At 41.0% G+C, this 22,073-nt stretch overlaps 3 protein-coding genes across 5 annotated transcripts in view; 1 reads left to right on the top strand and 2 right to left on the bottom strand.

Moving 5' to 3' along the window:
• The window catches only part of asic2 (acid sensing ion channel subunit 2), a 97,332-nt gene extending 92,173 nt beyond the window's left edge, over positions 1 to 5,159 (bottom strand). The window contains exons 1-2 of the mRNA XM_089017989.1: positions 4,841 to 5,159; positions 2,665 to 3,290 (exon numbers count right to left, since the gene is read on the bottom strand). Of these exons, the coding sequence (XP_088874115.1) occupies positions 2,665 to 3,234 (570 nt within the window). The 5' untranslated portion in view covers positions 3,235 to 3,290; positions 4,841 to 5,159. The remainder of the gene's footprint in view (positions 1 to 2,664; positions 3,291 to 4,840) is intronic.
• Positions 5,160 to 7,979: 2,820 nt separating this feature from the next.
• On the bottom strand, positions 7,980 to 14,696 carry hrob (homologous recombination factor with OB-fold). Its single transcript, XM_089019125.1, has 10 exons — positions 14,550 to 14,696; positions 14,359 to 14,409; positions 12,280 to 13,347; positions 12,044 to 12,127; positions 10,885 to 11,016; positions 10,687 to 10,795; positions 9,608 to 9,693; positions 9,404 to 9,526; positions 9,186 to 9,318; positions 7,980 to 8,171 (listed from the first exon to the last, which is right to left on the bottom strand). Exons 1-10 carry the CDS (start codon positions 14,550 to 14,552, stop codon positions 8,119 to 8,121), a joined length of 1,842 nt encoding a protein of 613 aa, XP_088875251.1. The 5' UTR covers positions 14,553 to 14,696; the 3' UTR covers positions 7,980 to 8,118.
• A 127-nt stretch (positions 14,697 to 14,823) lies between these two features.
• asb16 (ankyrin repeat and SOCS box containing 16) lies at positions 14,824 to 22,017 on the top strand. 3 transcript variants are annotated; one of them, XM_089019127.1, is made up of 6 exons: positions 14,824 to 14,941; positions 15,982 to 16,147; positions 17,900 to 18,167; positions 19,280 to 19,688; positions 20,662 to 20,745; positions 21,504 to 22,016. In XM_089019127.1, the coding sequence occupies exons 2-6, from the start codon at positions 16,042 to 16,044 to the stop codon at positions 21,792 to 21,794; spliced, it is 1,158 nt and encodes a 385-aa protein (XP_088875253.1). In that variant the 5' UTR covers positions 14,824 to 14,941; positions 15,982 to 16,041; the 3' UTR covers positions 21,795 to 22,016. The 3 variants fall into 3 exon arrangements, with proteins under 3 accessions (XP_088875253.1, XP_088875254.1, XP_088875252.1); XM_089019128.1 differs by lacking the exon at positions 14,824 to 14,941 and adding an exon at positions 14,976 to 15,514; XM_089019126.1 differs by lacking the exon at positions 14,824 to 14,941 and having other exon boundaries at positions 14,976 to 16,147; positions 21,504 to 22,017.
• The last annotated feature ends 56 nt before the right edge of the window (positions 22,018 to 22,073 follow it).

Raw genomic sequence — 22,073 nt, 5'->3', positions numbered from 1 at the left:
TTTGTGCGTTGAGTGTAGCAGATGAGATTTTATGATTTTACGCACACGGCAGCGCCGTACAAATGGGCTTCCATTAAATAGAGCAGGTGATACCAAAAAAAAAAAAAGGGGGGGGGGGGTTCAGATAGATTTTGTTTTTAGTCCTTGTCAGCTCTCATCATGCAACTCAGACATAAAACAAGCTGTTAAATAAATATCGGGTTTACTAGAGATCACACTGTCATACTCTCCTGCCAAGAAACAAACAAACCGCGGTGATGAGTCGGCATTTTTTGGACATTTTTAGTCCAACTCATTGGAAATGTTATTGGTTATATTCTTAACTGGCTGTGGAAATCAAATGGAAAATTGCCAGAGCGTGTCTAACTCAAAGATAATATTTTGTGGAAATGAAAATTTGATTACAATTTTATGACTTCCAAGTGATTACGGTCATCGTCCATCATGCCCCACAAAACACCTTTATTTCCATTTGCTATGCAATGTGAATTCAAATAGTTTCAAGGACATTTCTGGGTGAATTTAAAAAGATCCCAAAATGGCAAACAAATAGTAGTATAGTGAGACCTCAACTTACAAACACCTCAACTTACAAACTTTTTGTCTTACAAACGTCAAATTTATGAAAATTAAACCTTATAATAAGCACTATTTTCATAATACACACCCACCAAGGCTGGCGGAGTGATCTTCGGCGGAAGCACACGACCGAACAGCACCAGAGGTGAAGTTACCAACAGTCCTTATGGAAGGTGACTCTCCTTCCATAAGCCATCAACGACCATCAAAAAGGTCAATAAAACTTTATTTTACAGCACAGTTTATTTATTTAATTACAGTCGTCATGTAATGCGCCTCTCTTTCCAAACAGCAATTACCTTTGACCTCCAACGCCATTCCATCAAGCCATAAATGACCATCACAAATGTAAATAAAGTGACTTCATGATACAATGCAGTGTATTTCTTTCATTACAATACAATAGCACATTTATTATACATATAATAAGGTATGTTGTGTGTAGTTTTAAGGCTTATTTAGTTGAAAAGTATATTTTATGGAAACCCGGGAACGGATTATTCCCATTTTAATGGTTTCCTATGGGAATTTTTTTTTGACATACAAACTTTTCGCCTTACACACTCTGTCTGGGAACCAATTAAGTTCGTAAGTTGAGGTCTCACTGTATTGCACTTGAAGCAAAAAAAAAAAAAAATGCTTGCTCTGGTGAGCTACCATATTTTATCATTCCAATTTACGTTCCTATTTTTGCCGCTCTTTTATTTATGACAGTGTAACGGAACCAGAGCGCCGAGGCCGAAGCATCTCACCAACCTCGACATCCACTAGCCAGAGGCTGAGCGGCAAAGTTTGTTTCCGATGCACGCTGAGAGCGCAAACGGAATCAAACCAGACCACTGAGTCTAAACAAGGCATCGAATACTCTCACCGCCATCATACATTATTGAGTGAGAAATGGAGAGAAATGTATCCCATAATGAATATAAAGCACGGTGAAGTCTTGATATTAACTCATTCACTGCCATCTGCAAATTTACTCGGGAATTGAAAATATGACGTAAAACGCAATTGTTTGGGTTTTGTTTTTTTCATGCTTGGATGCTGATAAAGCGCTGGCCATGGCCTCTGACAATGTTTTTTTTTCCCACAAGGGGGCAACCTTCTTTCCATGTTAGCGCTTTGTTCCAACTTCAGCTGTTGTTAAAGCGCTATATAAACCACTATGTATGTATTGCATTGTATTTTGGACACCCGCCATTATTTCAAACTCATATAACTCCAGACCCATATCGTTTAGGAATTAACTCTTTTTTTTCCTGACGAAAGAATAGAGTCTAAGGTTTCTAACGCTGTACTGAATGCTGATGTAGTCCTAAAACTCAATATTCTGTGGGTCCTGGAATTCAAGTGACAATGACAAAAACCCTGCCACTGGAGTGGATACATTTTTGCACATCGTCTGGCAGTGAATGAGTTAAAAGCCGCAAAGATTGAGAACCTGCAATGGTTTGCAATGGCCTCTACTGATTGTTTAAACTCAAAGTATACAGTAAATGACATTACAAATAAGCAGAAAGAGCACGAACATTTTGCAGCGGGCGAGCAGCGGCAGCCACGCGCTTTTTGTAATTTGTAACCTGGCTAATGAGCTCTTCCTGTGAAGGAGTTTCAAGTGGTAAATTGCTTCGGTGATAAAGGAGTTTCCCAAGTCCTAAATTCTGTACAAGGCCTAGATGAAGATGACAGTTTAACTTACTGTGTCTGTTGACTTGATTGACCCCAGGTTGTCTGTGCTTCAATTGTGTATTCAGTCTCAAATGTTGGCTAATCATACAACAGCATGAAACTTTGAAATATGATAACTTCTTATTGTGTCTAATCTCTATCAGTGTTCTACATACTTGGCAATAAAGATGATTCTGATTGATGAAAGAGTAGAGGGCCTTGAAAAGATTACGAGTGGGCTTTCCGTTTGACAAGACAAATAAACCCCGAAGAATAAAGACGGTGCAAGGACAAAGCCCAGCAGGTTAAATCGTGGGAGGAAAAGATCAGCTCGTAATTGAAGGAGAAAATAACGAAATGACTCATCTGAGAACCCGTCTGACATTTTTTTCTTGAAAAAAAAAAAAGCCTACTCACCGTCTGGAAGTCTCGATGGCTGCACTCCTGGCCTTGGTAGCGGCAGTAGAGCATCATCTCCCGCAGGTCGTGTCCCACGCGGTCCAAAAACTCTCGCATGCTGAACGTCTTGGGTTTGTACGCCGTGAAGTTGCAGCGCTCACGTAGGAAATCCAACACGTCGGGTTCGGCCAGGTGGGGTTGAGACACGTTCAGGTGGACGTCCAGCAACGCCAGCAGCTCGCCGGCGTGATAGAGGTCGTTGCGCGTCAGCCGCCCGAAGCGGTAGACGTTCAAGTTGCACAGGGTGACGGCGGGGAAAACCAGGCTGCCCGACACCACGGCGTCCACGCTGGTCACGTGCGGGAAGGACAGGAAGTAGGTCAGACGCTCAGCGCTCTCCAGGACTAGAAGCGCCATGCAGGTCAACAGTGCCGCCGCCCACAGGAGGCGCCTCGCCGTCCCGCCGCCATTCGTGTAGGGGAAGATGAAGCGCAGGCCGTGTAGGGTGCTGCTGAAGGCGAAGGCCCGCCAGGAGCCGGGACGGAGGCTGGAGCTCCCTCGGCTCCCGCAGCTCTCCTTCAGGTCCATCTTCCGGGCGGGTCCCGTCAACTCGGGAAGACCGCTCTTCCCCGACGAATCCGCACCTGTGGCCAAAACATGGATGAGTTCACATTTAAAATATGCAGCAGCATTCATAGAATGCTGGAAAGATTATTATTTTATTTTTTTACATTTTTTAAACATTTATTTAACATTTTTTTACATTTATTTATTTATTTAGGTGTTTTTGTATTTATTTATTTATGTGTTTTTGTATTTATTTATTTATGTATGCATTTATTTAATTATTTACGTCTTTATGTATTTATTTATTTACGTGTGTATTTATGTGTGTATTTATGTGTATATTTATGCATGTATTTATTGTGTGTATTTATTGTGTATTTATGTGTGTATTCATGTGTATATTTATGTGTGTATTTATGAGTGTATTTATTCATTCATTCATTCATATATCTATTCATTCATTCATTCATTCATTCATATATCTATTCATTAATTCATTCATGTATTCATTTATGCATTCATGTATTTGTGTATTCATGTATTTGTGTATGTATGCATTTATTTATTTATTTACTTGTTTATTCATTCATTGATTTAGTCATTTATTTATTTATTTATTTATTTATTTCCAAACAAACCCATTTTGGTAACATTCAAAATAAAAACAGAAATACATTTATAAATTAAAGTGGATCAATGTATTAAAAACAAGTGTTAATACAAACGCAAGACTCGAACAAATAAAATGTTAAAAAAAATAAGGTCGAAAGTGCGATATATGTTGATTAAAATTCATTTTAAATGCACAATTAAAAATAAAAAAAATATTAAGTAAATAGATAAAACTATATGAAAAAAAATCTGTGACAAATAAAAACCTAAAAAGAAGAAAACTACCAAAAATTAATCAAATAATTTCACACAAATTGCGAACACCTGTGGAGCGCTAAACCAATAAAATTGAGTTGTGTAAATGTGTGTATTTAAAACATACAATTACAAAAAAATAATTACATTTTAATTTAACTTAATCTTGTCATAAAATAAAACCCCCAAAAATATAGTAAATGATTGTATCTCATTTATTATAGTACCTATGCTTGTCTGTGACTGTAAAGTGTCCTTGAGAGCTTCTAAAGGTGCTTAAAATTTATTATTATTATTATTATTACTTATATTATTATAATAATAATAATAATAATTATTATTATTATTATTATTATTATTATTATTATTATTATTATTATTATTATTATTATTATTTTATTATTATTACTATAAAAATAACAAAAGAGTTCTATTATAGACTAAAAAAACTATTAAAGTAACTCATTAGGTAAAACATTAAAAACAAAGAAAATACGAAATATGAAACAAATGTAAAACTGAATTCAAAAATCTGATGCTGACTAAATAAATCCTCTTTTTTTAAAAAAAAAATAACATGAAATAATACTTAATTAGCTTAACATTTTTAAATTGAAAATGACATCAAACATCCACTTCCACACACTCACCAAATTTCCATCGTGAAAAGAGTAAACAGACTCTCACATGCAATCTCACACATATCACATGCATGTCCAAGCATGCCGGATTCTCCATGCGCTCAGCTGACGGCCAGCACCTTTCGTCTTCAGCCTAGCGAGGAGACATCCGGCGTGAGGAGCGTGTGAAAGGAGAGGACGGGGCGAGGCGTGAATGATCAAAAGCCGCTGTTTAGTCGTCCAGCGCCCATTCAAACTCCTCCTGGCATCCTCCGTCCGGCTACATCCGCTCGCCCGCTTCTTTCCTTCTCATCTGTGGCGGCGCCTGACAACGGCAAGGAGGGAGAGAGTGTGAGAGAGTGAGAGAAAATGAGAGAAGAGAGTTAGCAGTGGTTCGCTGCCTTCCCTCTCTCACACTTGCACATCCCGTCACCTCACATAGACGCAAGCGGATGGATGGGAAGCAGGAACATGGCCAAAATGCAGACTGACGGACGGATGGATGGATAGAATTCATTGGGGGTGGGGGGGGGTGTATTTGGTGATGTCATGGGAAGTGAAGCGTGATGTTGGGAAGGAGGGAGCGGGACCAAAAAGGAAACTTAGGAGGAGTGTGGGGTGGATCGAAGAGAAGCGAGGTCAGAGGTAGCACGCCATCGCTGGCACACCGGGGGGATACGAGGCAAGCATCCTGTTTGTGAGTCTTAATATGGAAGATGGGGGCAGGAGGGCATGGAGAGGCAGGATAAAATAAATACACAATAAATAAATATATAAATGAATGAATAAATGAATAAAATAAATAAATAAATAAAAGGGAGGGCATTTTCCTCACATAGCTGAGCTGGATCATAAAGTATCATTTCATGTTAAAAGAGAATTGTTGTCAAATAAAGTATTGACAATAACATATATGCACCACCACTTGCTAGCTATTAGCTATCTACTAACTGGCTAGCTAGCTTTATATCTGTATATTTAATAGTGACATTCAGTGTATTAGCTCAATGATTATTTGGCTAGCTAGGTATTACACCCACATAAAAAAGCAGAAAAGGAAAATTAAAAGAAATCATGGCAACACATGATATGACAATTCTCAAATACTAAATACGTTGGATGTTATTTTAGCGGTGGCGCGTTGTGACGTCATTAAAATGCGCCGCGAAAAAACTACGTTTTGTTTAAAAAAGACAATGTATTGCATTTCAACCCATTAAGTTCGTTATGCATTACGTAACTGCATGTTTGGGTTGTTTACAGTTTAAAATCGAAACCATTTAAATAGTTTTTAAACAAGGCCATGTTGGTGCAAAGTGTCTATCAAACGTGTGGCGAAATTCAAGGTGCAAATGAAAAGCGATCACTGTGGAAAAGGCAGAAAACATAAAATTTGAATCGCTCCACGGGACAGAGTGGGTGATTACGGGGTTTCTCAATGAAAAAAGTAATTTTATTCACACTAACAAGGCGAGTGTTCAAGGTTCACCTACTTTTCGGCAGGGGAAATTTGGTAGGCTTGGCTTAAACCTCATTAAACCTTATTCTGACGAGTTTTCCTGTGCTATAGTTGCCATCAGAATAAACTCCACTTTTCACAAAGATGATTTCCATTGCGTGCGTGTTTGCTCCACTTTACCAAGTTTTTTTTTAGTAATGAAGACACTCTCGCATGGTTTCCTCCGACCTCCAACCTGACACGACGCATTTTAACAACGTCATTTTGGAACAGCGCCCAATTTATTAAAACAACTAACAAACACGACTGCGTTCTTTTACTTTGCAGGAAAATGGGAAGCATTAAATAATTTAGCGAGTGTCGAAAAAAAAAGATCTCTGTGTGAAAACAATCCACTTTCCGTGATTATATTATCTTGCACAGCGAACGTGTTGCCAATTAAGAACGAGAAAAAAGACGATGCATCATTTTGACGTTATATTGGCACAGCCCACAAATTCATGAACGACCAATCACATCCCACCCCATTTAAAATATCAAAATTCTAATTAAAATTTAGCTTCCCGAATGAAATTTTGCAACTGACCGACAATATAATAATACATTTAATTTCCAAGCGCCTTTCAAAACTCTCAAGGACCCTTTACAGTCACGGGCTAACATTTTTTCCTTTTTTTTGTGCGGGTGAGCAGCGGCAGCCATTTGCGCCAGCGCTTACTCTACCCAGAAGTAAAAAAAAAATAATAATAATATGACAACACAAAGGCAGTCATTCATTCTTGAGCACTTGCTGTACCCTCTGTGACTTGAAGCAGTTCTAGATGAAAGAGGAGAGGATCAAAGCATCCTTTTCAGCAGTGGATCAGTGGAAAAACAATAAAAAAACTGCTCGTGAAAGCACTTGCTGACGACTGCCTACTCGGCCGCCATCTTGGACTTCCCTTTGGATTAGATGTACCTTTATTCATCTCGCAGTGGAGAAATTTACATTTCACAGCAGCAAAGTTATGAAAGGGAGAGGAAAGGAAAGAAAGAAGTAGAAAAAAAATACAGGATCTGCTGCAAAAGCAGCCACTCTCGGAGTGCCATCTTGAAGTCAAAATAAAAAAGTAAATAACAAATAATATGTTAACACAAAGACAGTCATTCATTCTTCAGCACTCGCTGCACCCTCTGTGACATGAAGCAATTCTCGATGAAAGAGGAGAGGATCAAAGCATCCTTTTCAACAGTGGATCAGACGTCACGGTGCAATGTGTACGTCTGCTACAAGCTAAATGTTGAAAGCAAACACGAAGCTGTAGCATCCATTGACCCAAAGAGATTGTCTCACATCTCCTGTCCCACGTAAATCCGCTTCAATTCCAAGCCGCGACAGTTGCACATCTATCACGCATCTTACTATACAGTATATAGTCGTTTTTTTCACCCATTTATACATGGTCTAAAAACTCGGGCTTAAACTATTTTTTTTTTCATAATAATAGACAATTAAACACATTTCACAACACGTATGTGTAACTTATTGAAGTAACTAAAACTTTGACCTTCCACTAATTCAGTTTAACTAAAGACAAAAAGAAAAAGAACAAATATAAAATTAGGGGGCAGTGCAGCTCTGTAAAAACAGAGTAATGATAATTGAAAACTGCATTTTAACGGATTGTGAAGCATCATCAGGCATCTGCCATGATAATCGTATCATGATGATCATTTATCCTCTGATCCAATCATTGGCTTCGCTGGGAGCCTAACGCATATTACGCTACTGCCGTAATGATCCATCGTGCGCTTATGATAATAAAACAATGTCACAAAAACAATATTGCAATGTCTTTTACTTTACTAACATCAACAGAGGGAGCCACATGGGATATCTTTCAACAACAACAACAAAAATACATATTTTGCCATGTTGGTATACATTATAAAGATGATATTGGGGTGCATCTGTTCCCCTCAAAGACTATAGGTGTCCTCGGGGAGTGCTACCAAGACCTCATCCAGGTCATCTGCAAGGAAAAAGACAAGCAACAGGTATTAAAATAATAATAATAATAATAATAATAATAATAATAATAATAATACATTTCATTTTAAGCGCCTTTCAAAGCTCTCAACGACACTTTACAGTCATAGACAAGCATAGATACTATAATAAATAAATACAATTACAAATAGAATACAGTAAATAAAATACAATTATAAATAGAAACAAGAGATAGAGCTACACAGAAAATGCAATTCTAAATAGGTGGGTTTTGAGATGGGATTTGAAGGTGGGAAGAGAATCGATGTTACGAAAGTGAGTTCGAGTTTGGGGGCAGAGCAGCTGAAAGCCCTGTCCCTCATCGTGCTGAGATGGGAAGGGGGGAGGGCATACAGAGTTGGAGGGAGGAAGAGGATCTGAAGGAACGAGAGGGAATAGAAATTTGAAGAAGGTCCGATTCTGGTGAAGGCTCAGACCCAGAAAGATTGTTTTTTTTTTTTTTTTACTGCCGGCAGGAGACGCAGTCATTCATGACAGACGTCTGAATTCTGAAGCCCTCTGCCAAGCTATTTATTGAGAGTACATGCAAATGAAAGTGATACATTAGTAAAACATAGTTTTCTTGATTAGAATACCACAATACTGGAACGTTCTGAGCCCCAACAGCTGCAAGCAATAAAAAAATGTCTTTTCTATGAGCTGATAAATTTGTAACCTGGCTAATGAGCTCTTCCTGTGAAGGAGTCTTAAGTCGTAAATTGCTTCGGTGATAAAGGAGTTTACCCGAATTCTGTCCAAGACCGGATCTCCTCGATGAAGAGGACAGTTTAACAAGCTGTGTCTGTTGACCTGATTGACCCCGGGTTGTCTGTGCTTCAATTGTGTATTCGAGTCACAAGTGTTGACTAAGCATATAACAGCATGAAACTGTGATAATATGATAACTTCTTATTCTGTCTAATCTCTATCAATAGAAGTGGTGACGTATACGTAAACTAAGAATTCTTTGGAATCCTACACAGTTGAGTGAACCTACCCGCATCCCAGCATGAAGTCTGCAGGTTTCCATCTTTGCATTCCGTCCTGTTTTCATTCCCATCATCGTCATCGTCAAACACCAGCTGCATGCAGGACGCGGGCTTGTCAGCAGGAGACAGCGGTGTCGGCTCCTACGCGACGGCAGGATTTTATTTCACTTTTTTTTTTTTTATACAGTACGGATTGACGACGTAGATTTTAGTAGGTGTCGCTCACCAGAAGCAACGGTGGAGGCTGCCCCGAGGTATGGGCGACTCCATCGGGCGAATAGATCTTGAGGAGATTATTGGGCGTCACGTTGAGGTAATGGTTGCGATGGGAGGGGGAGAACACGCCCACCTAGAAGGAAACGCCACATTTGTTCAAAAATATACAAATTCCCGGAGACAGATTTTTAAATTAAAAATGGCGTTTGCTCACTTGTTTGAGCAGCAGCACGGCGCCAACTTTCAGTTCGCCCAAGCGCTCCTCCAGGAGGCGCCGATGCACTGTTCCCTGAATCTCACCTTTCATCAACAGGATAATAATAATATAATAATACATTTCATTTATAAACGCCTTTCAAAACGCTCAAGGTCACTTTACAGTCACAGGATAAGTTTTTCTGTGGGTGAGCAGCGGCAGCCACACGCGTCAGCGTTCACTCAACACGTAAGTAAATAGAAAGCTAGCTATCCAGCTAGTAGATAGCTAATAGATAGCCAACAGATAGCTCGCTAGATAGTTAGCCACCTAGATAGCTATATAGCTAATATCTAGCTAGTTAGCAAATACACTGATTGTAACTATTAAATCCACAGATAGAACGCTAGCTAGCCAGCTCGTAGATAGCTAATAGATAGCCGTCAGATAGCTCGCTCGATAGTTAGCCACTTAATAATAATAATACTGTAATACATTTCATTTGTAAGAACCTTTCAAAACTCCCAAGGTCACTTTACAGTTACAGGACATTTTTCTTTCTGTGGGTGAGCAGTGGCAGCCACATGCGCCAGCGTTCACTCAACCCAGAAGTAACTCAAATAGAATTGTAAGACAAATAGATAGAAAGCTAGCGAGCGATTCAATAGATAGCTAAAAGCTAGCCAGCCAGCCAGATAGCTATTGTACGGTATTAGATAAAGATAATTGACTTACCTAGATAGCTATATAGCTAATAGCTAGCTAGCTAGTTAGCTAATACATTGTCACTATTAAATAAACAGATTGAAAGCTAGGTAGACAGCTAGTAGATAGTTAATAGATAGCCAACAGATAGCTAGTAAAAGATAGCTAGCTACCTAGCTAATACACTGAATGTCAATAAATAAATAAACAAATAACAATAATACATTTATTTTATAAGCGCCTTTCAAAACTCTGAGGGACATTTTTGGTTGATTGGACCAGTTTAGTTTATGCTTGCAAACGATAAGACATGAAACCAACTGTACAGGAGTTCAGCGTAAACCCGCGCATGTTCTTTACGGGTAAGATTGAGACTTTTTCCGCATACTTGCCTGTAGGATCCCGAAACACGGCCTTCGCATCGGTGTGTGTGTGATTGATACTTTTCAGCATCACGGCCATGTTTGGCACTTTGTTTTTGTTCAGCTGCTTCAAAGCTGCCTGACATGACAACAAAACAAGAACCCTTAAAAATGACCCTTTTGTTCAAAAGATGGAAGTGAAACATATTAGGCAGTGAAGCAAAAGACCTTGCGGAGCACCATGACCACGCTGAAGGAGCGCAGGAAGCACGCAGGGTTTCGCTCGTCCAATCCCATCTCGGCCTTCATCGCCGCCCACGGTCCACCTAATTCCTCTTCTTCAGACTGAGAACTGGAAATCTGGAAACAATTGTCCCATTATTTACAATGCTTGTCTTCATAATGGTGCAGGCTGAGCCAGACTGAAACTGGATTGTTCCAGCTTCAGCTGCTGTTAAAGCGCTATATAAATCAATCTGTATTGTATTATACAGTTATGCCTCGGTTTACGAACTCCTTGGCTTGCGAACTTTTCGGTTTACGAACGTTACATTTATGAAAATTATACCTTGGCATACAAACTTTTTTCGTACACAGAGCTGCCTCAATGAGTGATGTGTTGTTCGCGAACGAGCCGTTCTTCGAACAACACAATGGCAGCCGACTGTTTTTATCCTCTATTCCCCGCCCCCAGTCTTCGGTTAAAGCCACGTAATTGGTCAAGAAGGCAGCAGTGGGGGGGGGGGGTTAAACATTAAAGAGGCAGACGACCGTGAGAGTTTCACCTTTGACAGTTCAAAGGCAGAGTGTACTGCAAGGTTAAAATATTGCATCAATCAGGCTCCACAAACAACCCGCACAAGCCATCTGTACGCTTGATGCAAAAAGCTATCAACCCAGCTAAACAGAACACAATTGATGAGGAACTAGATAAAATTATCACAGAAAAAGCACCTACAAGTGATCATTCCTCAAGATGGTGAAAGAAGGTTACGTTCCTCATCAAGCGTTTAATGCTGATGAAACCGGCTGCTCCATTCCATCAAGGCATCAACGACCATCACAAAGGTCAATAAAACGACTTTATTATACAGTACAGTTTATTTCTTTAATTATAATACCGTAGCACATTTATTATACGTAAAATAAGGTATATTTTGTGTAGTTTTAAGGCTTAGAAAATTTTAAAATTGTGTTTTATGGGGACCTGGGAACGGATTATTCTCATTTTAATGGTTTCTTATGGGAAATTAATGTTTGGGATACACACTTTTCGCCTTACACACTCTGTCTGGTAAACCAATTAAGTGCGTAAGCCAAGGTATCACTGTATTGTATATGATACAAAATGAGCCCTTTCAATCAAGTGGACGCTGTGCAGAATGACCTGATTGGGAAGACGAGCACCAACACCGTGGGCAGGAGTCTGAGGAACAGACACCACGACATCATCCAGGCTCTGACTGTGTGGCTGAAAAAAAAGGAACAAACTCATTAAATGTCCTTATTTTTGTCCTCACACTGCAAATGTCCCCATTTTGGGATGAATAAAGGTTTTCTGATTTTTTTTTTTTGGACAGGAAAGCAATCAACAATGGACGACAACAATAGTTAGAGATTGACCTGCTGTGGAAGGAGGCCTGCCGGGCCCGGGAACCGGCGAGTTGTCGGCGGTCGAGGCTCTGAGCGAGGCCTCTTCCGGGATACCTTATTGGATGCAGACACCAACTGCACCAGGTGATTGGTCAGTCGCGGAGTACTGAGGGGAGGTGGACGAATCAGGACAGAGGGGGAGGGAGTAGCAGGCACAGGTGAAACCGTCTCAAAGAGTCCCTGCGGTGGCCGAAAGGGGACCGAAGTGTTCCACGAGGCCTGTTTGGGCTTCACGAGAGTCCTAGGGGAGGTGTGAGGGGCGCTTGAGGTCGGCACTCTTAGGGTTCCTTGCGTTTTGACCGACACGGAAGCTCCAGCTAAACGTTCACACTCCTCCAAGTCTTCAAGGTCCAAGTCCCAGTCGTCAAAGTCATCCTGGGTGGTGACGGGCTTCTGCGGGGTCCCCAGTGGCGGTTCGGTGACACCACCAGCGCTACGGAGTGAGGCTCTAAGGGCCGCAGGGTTGGCTCCCAGCGGGCGTAAACCCACAACTGTTGTCGGGATGGAACTCTGCTGCTTGTTACCTCGGTCCAAGTCCGACTCATTGGACGGTAGGGAAGAAATATGAGCGCCGGCGGAAAGCTTCCGCAAAGTCGGAGCAACCGTTTCCTGGTTAAGAAGCTGGGATGGCACATGTGACCCTACATGGGAGGTTGGATCAGGCCTCGCGACATGAGCACCGGAAATATGGTTATGGAGAGCAGGAGTCGTCTTATTAAAGGTAAGACGTGACGTCTCTCCATTTGCTCGAAACAGATTGGTACTGGCATTATGGATGGCAGAGGGCAAACGCAGTGGCAAGGGGGTGGTGGGCGTCGACTGGGGATGGGGCAATTCTGGTCGAGGAGCCCGAGTGTCAGAGAAAACCTTCTGTAAAGTTGAGGCAGCTGTTTTTGAGGTCAAGGTGGGACGCAGGAAAGCGGATCTATGGAGGATGTTGCCGCTGGAATCTTTATTGGAGGCCACACAAGCGGCAGCTACCGGTTGGGACGGTACAGCGGTTGGTGGTCCGACAGCGTAGTTTATCCCTAGAAATTCCTGAGGCATAAACAGGATGAGGGTCAATAATAATAATAAATTGCTATCTATTTGCTATCTAGCTGCCTAGCTAGCTATCTAATGGCTACATGGATATCTAGCTAACTAGCTATCTAATAGCTGGATAGCAATCTATCTAGCTATATAATAGCTATATAGCTGTCTGGCTAGCTATCTAGCTGGCTATCTATTGGCTAGCTAGCTTTCTATCTATTTCAGTTACTTCCGGGTTGAGTGAACGCTGGCGCGTGTGCCTGCCGCTGCTCACCCACAGAAAAACTTATCCTGTGACTGTAAAGTGACCTTGAGAGTTTTGAAAGGTGCTTATAAATGAAATGTATTATTATTACTATTATTAGTATTATTATTATTATGAAATAGAACTGTATAGTGCGTCTTTGCAATTTTTCATGATGATACTAGTGCAGCGTGGTCTACCGGAAGCACATTCCTTGTGTGTTCTACATACTTGGCAATAAAGATGCTTCTGATTATTATTATGATTACTATGATTCTTCTTCTTCTTATTATTATTATAAAAAAGAGTGGGGGAGCTGGACCGAGTAAGAAGAAAAAAATGAGCAATTTCATACAGAATGGGAGTTGGACTCATTTCTCACAATGACATTTTCAAAGTGTGTTTATCTCGTCTGCAGTTATGAGAGTGAAGTACATAATTATGTTGTATTGTACAACAAATACGGTTATACATCAACATACGTTGCAAGAATCCTCAATATATTTTTACAATAAATATAACAGGTAGATTATTTTGATCATTTCATTTCAAAAGTAGCTCCCTTGCTGAAAAAGTGTGAGCACCCCTGAGTTAGATGCACAAAGCACTATGTAAAAAATGTAATTTTTACGAAAACCGCAGTATAAACCTGACATGAGTATATTTGTAAAATAAGTGATAGAAAGGACACGGTTATGAGTGGTACTTCGTCATGACGTCACGTCATTACTGTTTTCCCAAAAAGTGATGGCATCAGGTGTGTGTTTCGTCACCTCGTCGTCAAAGTCCTCGCCGATGTTGAATAGACCGTTCAGTTTGCAGCTCTGCAAAAACGGAGACACATTTCTGAAGCTCGCTTTAAACGTAAATACCAGATATTAAATTAAAGCAAAAAAAAAAGGACGACTTATTTCCCACGTTACCGTGCTAGCTAACGTTCGCCTCCCCGCCCCGGTGATCTTACCATTGCAAACACGAAATATCTCGGCGAATTGTTACATGTGGACAACGCGTTGAATGTTATCCGGCCCAAGTTCTTTTTCACGTTCTTTTGTGAAATTAATTGTCCAAGGAGTAACTTATGTTGCTGTGGCGTGTGAATGCGGAAAAATGGTGAGCCCGCGACTCACGTCAAACGTGATGACGTTGACCATATTTTGACAAAGATGACGACACTTTGTTTGATAGTACCCCACCAGTTTCCGGTTTAAAAGATAATAGATAATATTACATCCGAAAGAAAGCGTCATTTTATCCCAGATATGGGCCTCGCGGAAATTTTATGAGGAAAATAACCTCGTCTCATTGCAAGAACAAGAAAATGACTGCGACGAACTCCTAAACCACCATTAAACGGTGCGTTGCGAGACGATTCACTTCCCGTACGTTCTTGGTTATGAAGTGTAAGCAACTAATTATGTAATTACAATTGGAATATGACAACGACCATCTCGCGAGATTGCTTGCAGTATATCAGTATATTTTGGACAAAGAATGAGAGTAGGGCGAGATAGTTAAATCGAGCCTCGATTCAAAGTCGTTTTAACTTATTGTTAGTTATTTGGAAAACGTTTGTCTGATGAAAATATAGTATGCGCCATTTATCGGTCCCGAATCAAAATATTCATTTCTGTCCAATTACAAAATTACGGAGACTCGTGAAACACAAGAATAAACAAGGCGCGCTGCTTCCCCTAGTTGGTTAAAAAAAACTACTAGTTGCAACATCTTATTTTCTAAAACTCCCAAGTTGTCAGTTTTTATTGTCTTCTTTGAAGGTAACGAACAATAACACAGTATTTACCGTCGTATATCAAAGATAAGGACACACTTCCTTGAGTTTCAGTAAGAATGCGGAAGTTGAAAGCAATGCCATCCCGTCAGCTTGCAGGTTTTATTGTCTTCGTTTAAACTTTATGGAGAAATAAGGTAAACAAGACGCAACAACAAGAGATTAATAATTGTTGAATTAACACTATTTATTGTCACGTAATGGCGATAGGGTGGTTTCACGCGATTGCTCTCAATACTGCCACCTTTTGATTATTTTGAAAAATGTACATGTATCAGTTTACGCACTTTGGGGTATCTATTCATAGCCGGTGACGAGTTTGTCTTTGACAACCCTCGACACTGCGGAATAACTGTCGCGAGACGACTGAGGGTGAAAGGGGGAACTTTTAATGAGGGTTACTTACAGTTTTTGCGTCTCCTGTTGTGACTTTTGGTGAGCATTTCTGGACCTGCTCAATAAGAGAAGCGTCATGTCCAAGGAGACATTTCCTTACACATCCACATCGCAGCGCTCCCTGAGCCTCGAGCAGGAGTTGCAGGCCTGGGAGGAAGCGCGAAGAGCCCTGACTAGCAGGTCTTCAAATTGGCCTCTATACCTCCAGGAGTTATGGGCCGGCCCACCCCAGGTCCGCTGCCGGGATGCCGCCATCCATAACACCTTCATGTGCGGAGACATGAAAGGTGTGTACGCCATCCTCAGAGACCCGGCCATGGTCAACGCCCTGATGGAGACGGTGCATGAGGAGATGGTGTGGGCTCCAGAAATGGGTATGTCCTTCGCTGTCGCGGCTTGGAATTGAAGCGGATTTATGTGGGGCAGGAGATGTGAGACAATCTCGTTTTTTATTCTTTTGATTTCAAGATGGCGCCCCGGCAGTGGCTGCCTTTGCAGCAGTTCCTGTATTTTGTTTTTCTACTTCTTTCTTTCCTTTCCTCTCCCTTTCATAACTTTGCTGCTGTGAAATGTAAATGTCTCCACTGCCAGACGAATAAAGGTACATCCAATCCCAAAGGAAAGTCCAAGATGGCGCCCGAGTAGGCAGTCATCAGCAAGTGCTTTCACAAGCATTGGTTTTTATTGTTGTTTTTATTTTTTCTTATGTCACTTTGTGGAAATTTCGAGGTTTGGAATTGAAGCGGATTTATGTGGGACAGGAGATGTGAGACAATCTCTTTTCGTCAATGGATGCTACAGCTGCGTGTTTGCTTTCAACATTTAGCTTGTAGTAGACGCGCACATCCCATCATGACGTCCCTGATCCACTGATGAAAAGGACGCCTTGACCCTCTCCTCTTTCATTTAGAACTGCTTCATGTCACTAAGAGTGAAGTGGTGAAGAATGAATGACTATCTGTGTCTTTGTGTTGTCATATTATTTATTTACTTTGTTAGTTCCGGGTTGAGTGAACGCTGGTGCTTGTGGCTGCCGCTGCTCACATGCAAAAAAAAAAATCCTGTGACTGTAAAGTGTCCTTGAGCGTTTTGAAAGGCGCTTATAAATGAAATATTATTATTATTATTATTATTATTTACTAGCTTCGTGTTTGCTTTCAACATTTAGCTTGTAGTAGACGTACAAATTCCACCATGACCTCCCTGATCCACTGCTGACATGGATGCTTTGATCCTCTCCTATTTCAACTAGAACTGCTTCATGTCATCACAAAGAGGGTACAGCAAGTCCTGAAGAATGAATAACTGTGTCTTCGTGTTGTCATATCTGTTATTTTTATTTTTTTCCCAAGATGGCGGCACGTGAACACGCAGCGGCTCCCCTCTCCCGGCAAATTGGCGTTTTCATGTTTATTATGTTTGTTAAAGTCATTATAAGTGCCTTGCATGCTGGGTCCGAGAGGACAGTAATTTCATCTGTGCTGTATGTCATGCATATTAGCATATTTGACAATAAAGCTGACTTTGACTTTGAGCTTGTTGGTTAGTTTGATAGCAAACTGGTTAGCTATGAGTTTGTTGGTGAGGTAGTTAGTTCGGTAGTTCTTTAGTTTGATAGTTGCTTAGCTGATTGGTTACCTGTTTGGTTAGCTATTTGGTGAGCTAGTTTATTATTATTATTATTATTATTATTATTATTATTATAAACTCGTTGACTTTACAGCACATGTGTGAAAGTCAAGGCCCGCGGGCCAAATCCGGCCCGCCACATCATTTTTTTCGGCCCGCGAAGGCAAATAAAACTTGTTAAATTCCATGATGATTGCTAAAATGTGAGCCAAAATGTCATATTTTTGGATGTCAACCACAATAAAAGTCATTATTCTTGACTTCAGATTTGAAAACGAGTTATTCATTAATTTGCTGTGTGCTCTATATGTAATATTTGAAGGGATTTAAACATTCTAATGGGTCCCCCAAATTCATAACGGCCCTCGAGAGGAAACCATAACTACAATGTGGCCCGCGGCAAAAAATGACTTTGACACCCCTGCTTTACAGCGTTACCTTGATTCACAAAGCAAAATGCCATAAACATGCTAACGAAACTTATGTTCCTCTGTCAGGCATGTGGACCATTAGCTGCCAGGTGAAACACACATCCGCCTTACGCCTCGCAGCTTCTCATGGGCACTCGGCATGCGTGGAGGAGCTTTTGTTCCGCGGAGCCGCAGTGAACGCAGGCCCGGGAGGCAGCACGGCCCTCCACGATGCCTGCGCGGGTGGACACACCAGCTGCGTCAGACTGTTGCTCGCCCATGGAGCGGAAGAGCAAGTGTTGTCCGCTGATGGAAACGCACCTCTTCACTTGTGCACCTTGCCACTGTCTTTACAGTAAGCTTGGGACACCATTTTGTTGCTCACTATTGCCTTTGATTTTATGACCTATTATTTTTGATGTTTGGATTAGATTGGATTAGCCTTTATTTGTTTTGCAGTGGAGACATTTTCATTTCACATCTGCAAAGTTATAGAAGGAAGAGAAAAGGGAGAAGTAGAAAAACAAAATACAAGAGATGCTGTAAAGGCAGCCATCTTGAAGTCAAAACAACAACCAAAAAAAAAAAAAACTCAACAGATAATGGCAACACAAAGACACAGACAGTCATTCAATCTTAAGCACTTTCTGAACCCTCTTTGTACTATGAATCATTTCTAGGTGAAAAAGGAGAGGATCAAAGCGTCCTTTTCACCAGTGTATCAGGGACATTATTGTGAAATGTGAAAGTCTGCTACATGCTAAATGTAGATACCAAACACGAAGCTGTAGCATCCATTGATGGAAAGAGATTGTCTCATATCTCCTGTCCCACGTAAATCCGCTTCGATTCCAAGCCGCAACATTGCCACAAAGTGACATAAGAAAACTCAAAAACAACAATAAAAAAAAAACAATGCTCGTGCAATCACTTGCTAACGACTGCCTACTCGGGCGCCATCTTGGACTTCCTTTTAATAATAATAATAATAATTTTAATAATAATAATAATAATAATTACAATAACAATACATTTAATTTCTAAGCGCCTTTCAAAACTCTAAAGGTCACTTTACAGTCACAGCATCAGTTTTTCTGTGGGTGAGCAGCGGCAGCCACACGTACCAGTGTTCACTCACCCCGGAAGTTACTCAAATAGATAGAAAGCTAGCTAACTAGCTAATAGATAGCTAATAGCTAGCTAGCTAACTACAAAGTTAGCCAGCTATATTGCTAATAGATATACAGATAGATAGCTTGCTAGCCAGCCAGAAAGCCAGACAGCTAGATAGCTAGAGAACCAGCTATATAGCTAGCTAGCCACCTAATAAATAAGAATAATACATTTCATTTTCATTCGTGTTGCCTTTCAAAACTCTCAAGGTCACTTTACAGTCACAAATAGCAAATAGATAGCAACTTTTGTGCGCGAAAGAGGTTTTACCTTGACATGACAATCACCCTCCAGGTGCGCCAAGCTTCTTCTGGACAGCGGCGCCGATGTGAACGTGAGGACAGTGCAGTCGAGGCTCACCCCGCTGCATGTGGCCGCCTTGAGGGGCCTGGAAGCCCACGTGGAGCTTCTGCTCTCCGTCGGTGCCGACGTGTTGGCCACCAACCTCAAGGGCGAGACGGCCCTCAACGCCGCCTGCGCCAGAGCCGAAAAGCCGTCGGAGGCCAGCCGCTACCTGGGCGTGGTGCGCAGGCTACTGGATGCGGGCGCCGACCCGCGTACGGCGGGCAAGAAGCAACACACGCCGCTGCACAATGCTTGCGCTAACTGCTGCCTGGCCATTGTGGAGCTACTGTTAGTCTACGGAGCGAAGGCGGACGTCAAAAACTGTGCGGGGTACACGCCGTTGGAATGTCTGCTGCAGGTAGAACAACAACAAAAATAGCAAAACATTAAGCTACAGTGATACCTTAGCTTACGAACTTAATTGGTTCCCACACAGAGTGTGTGAGGCAAAAAGTGTGTATTTCAAAAACTAATTTCCCATAGAAAACAATTAAAATGAGAATAAATTGTTCCCGGGTCCCCATAAAACATATTTTTCTACTTTCTATTTTTCTAATCCTTAAAACTACACAAAATATACCTTTTTTATGTGTAATAAATGTGCTATGGTATTATAATTAAAGAAATAAACTACAATATAATAAAGTCGTTTTATCTACCCTTGTGATGGGCGTTGATGGAATGGAGTGGAATGCTTTCATCAGCATTAAACACTTGATGAGGAACGTAGCCTTCTTCTGTCACCATCTTGAGGAATGATCCCTTGTAGGTGCTTTCTCTGCGATAATTTTACCTAGTTCCTCATCAATTGTGTTCTGTTTAGCTGGGTTGATAACTTTTTGCATCAAGTGTACAGATGGCTTGTGCGGGTTATTTGTGGAGCCTGATTCATGGGATATTTTAACCTTGCAGTCTACACTCTGCCTTTGAATGATCAAAGTTGAAACGAGTCAAAATTTCACTGTTTTCTATCCATTTTCTCATTCTCTCTCTGTCATCTGCCTGTCTCTTTAATGTTTAACGGCCTCACCCTCTCTCTGTCTGTAAACCCTACCCCGTCACCGCTGCGTTCTTGACCAATCACATGTCTTTATCTGAAGACTGAGGGCGTGGAATAGAGGACAAAAACAGTTGGCTGCCATTTTTTTGTTAGAACGGGCTCGTTCGCGAACGACGCATCACTCATTGTGGCGCTCCGTGTGTATCCTGAAAAATAGTTTGTATGCCAAGGTTCAGAAATTTAACGTTCGTAAACCGAAAAGTTCGTAAGCCAAGGGGTTCGTAAACCGAGGAATCACTGTACTGAAATAAAACGTTGATTGTCCTTGAAGGTGCTTGAGGACTACTTGAACCATCAACCTGATGCAGTGGTACGGACCCTGCTGAACTACGGAGCCGAAACTGTACCACCAAAGGTTTGGAAAAATGACAGTCTAAACTAAGACATTTTGATTTTTTTAAACAAAACTAAACACATTTTCTAAATCAAATACGACTTCGTCTTTCACTCATTCGCTGCCATTCTCAAATTTATTCGGGAATTGAAAAGTGTGACACTGAGCGCCATTCTTGAATTTGTTTGGGTTTTGTTTTTTCTTGCGATGGGTGTAGATAAAGCACTGGTCAGACCTCCAGTATGTTTTATCCCTTCCACAAGAGGGCATCATTTTCCTTTTGTCCATGTTTACGCTTTGTTGCAGCTTCAGCTGTTGTTAAAGCCCTATATAAATCAATATGTATTGTATTGTATTGCATTTTGGACAGATACCCCCATTTCAAACTCTGATAACTCCAGACCCATATAACTTAGGAATTAACTTTTTTTAATGAAAGAAGAGTCTAATCTTTTTTTTTTATATATATAATGTGGAGCGCCATTCCCGAATTTGCTCGGGTTTTGGTTTTTCGGGTCTAAGGTTTCGAATGCTGTATTGAATGTTTATGTCGTCCTAAAACGCAATATTCTGTGGGTCCTGCAATTTGAGTGAAAATGACAAAAACCCTGGCACTGGAGTGGACACATTTTTGCACATCGTCTGGCAGTGAATGAGTTAAAAAACCCAAGTGTTTTTAACTGTTTTTAGTGAGAGTGTTTTTCAACATCAAGTACATTTTAGTGTTTGACGATCGTATAGCAATAGCAAAAGAAGTAATTTGAGAGTTTTGTTCACAGATGTTGAGGCAGTGCGTCATCTCTCCCGCCACTTGTGAAGTTATCCTGAACTCTTACCCCATCGTTCCGCCATGCGACTGGATTGACGACTGCCTTGTCACGGAGGAACACGTGGATTTCTTCAAACTAGTGCGTGAGCGGAGCGGTCATACTCGCTCACTGCAGCATCTCTGCCGCTGCGCTTTGCGTCGTCACTTGAGGCCGCTATGCCATTCACAAGTGAGTCGATTGGACATCCCAAAATCGGTCAGGGATTACCTGCTGTTACATAATGACGGCACGCTACACTGAATTTGGATTCTGCCTTGTTTTCTTTGCTTTGCTGTTCGTTTGCTAATTGTTGTTTTTCCATATCAATGCAAAAAATAAATATATTTTTTTCTGTGTCATTTATAATCAGATATTGTGTGTGACAGACCCCTATAAACCTTTGGCGATTCATGGAGCAGATTATTTTACAATACATTTTGATTTATATAGTACTTTAACAACAGCTGAAGCTGTAACAAAGCAATTAATATGAACAGCTATCATGTACAGGAAATAAAGCAGTCACAAATATAGTAGAAA

Source organism: Hippocampus bargibanti, linkage group LG17 (assembly GCF_051943395.1).
Source record: "Hippocampus bargibanti isolate YZ-2025 linkage group LG17, ASM5194339v1, whole genome shotgun sequence".
Lineage (NCBI taxonomy): Eukaryota > Metazoa > Chordata > Actinopteri > Syngnathiformes > Syngnathidae > Hippocampus > Hippocampus bargibanti.
This window is presented reverse-complemented; position numbering and strand designations above follow the sequence as displayed.

Excerpts from the sequence above, each read along its gene's own strand:
- hrob (XM_089019125.1), bottom strand. Across the intron at positions 12,128-12,279 it reads CAGGCCTCCTTCCACAGCAG|CCACACAGTCAGAGCCTGGA; the intron begins GTCAATCTCTAA and ends CTTTTTTTTCAG. Across the intron at positions 9,694-10,686 it reads CGTGTTTCGGGATCCTACAG|GTGAGATTCAGGGAACAGTG; the intron begins GCAAGTATGCGG and ends TGTTGATGAAAG.
- asb16 (XM_089019126.1), top strand. The coding sequence starts at position 15,850 with ATGTCCAAGGAGACATTTCCTTACACATCCACATCGCAGCGCTCCCTG. Across the intron at positions 16,148-17,899 it reads GGTGTGGGCTCCAGAAATGG|GCATGTGGACCATTAGCTGC; the intron begins GTATGTCCTTCG and ends TTCCTCTGTCAG. Across the intron at positions 19,689-20,661 it reads CGTTGGAATGTCTGCTGCAG|GTGCTTGAGGACTACTTGAA; the intron begins GTAGAACAACAA and ends TTGTCCTTGAAG.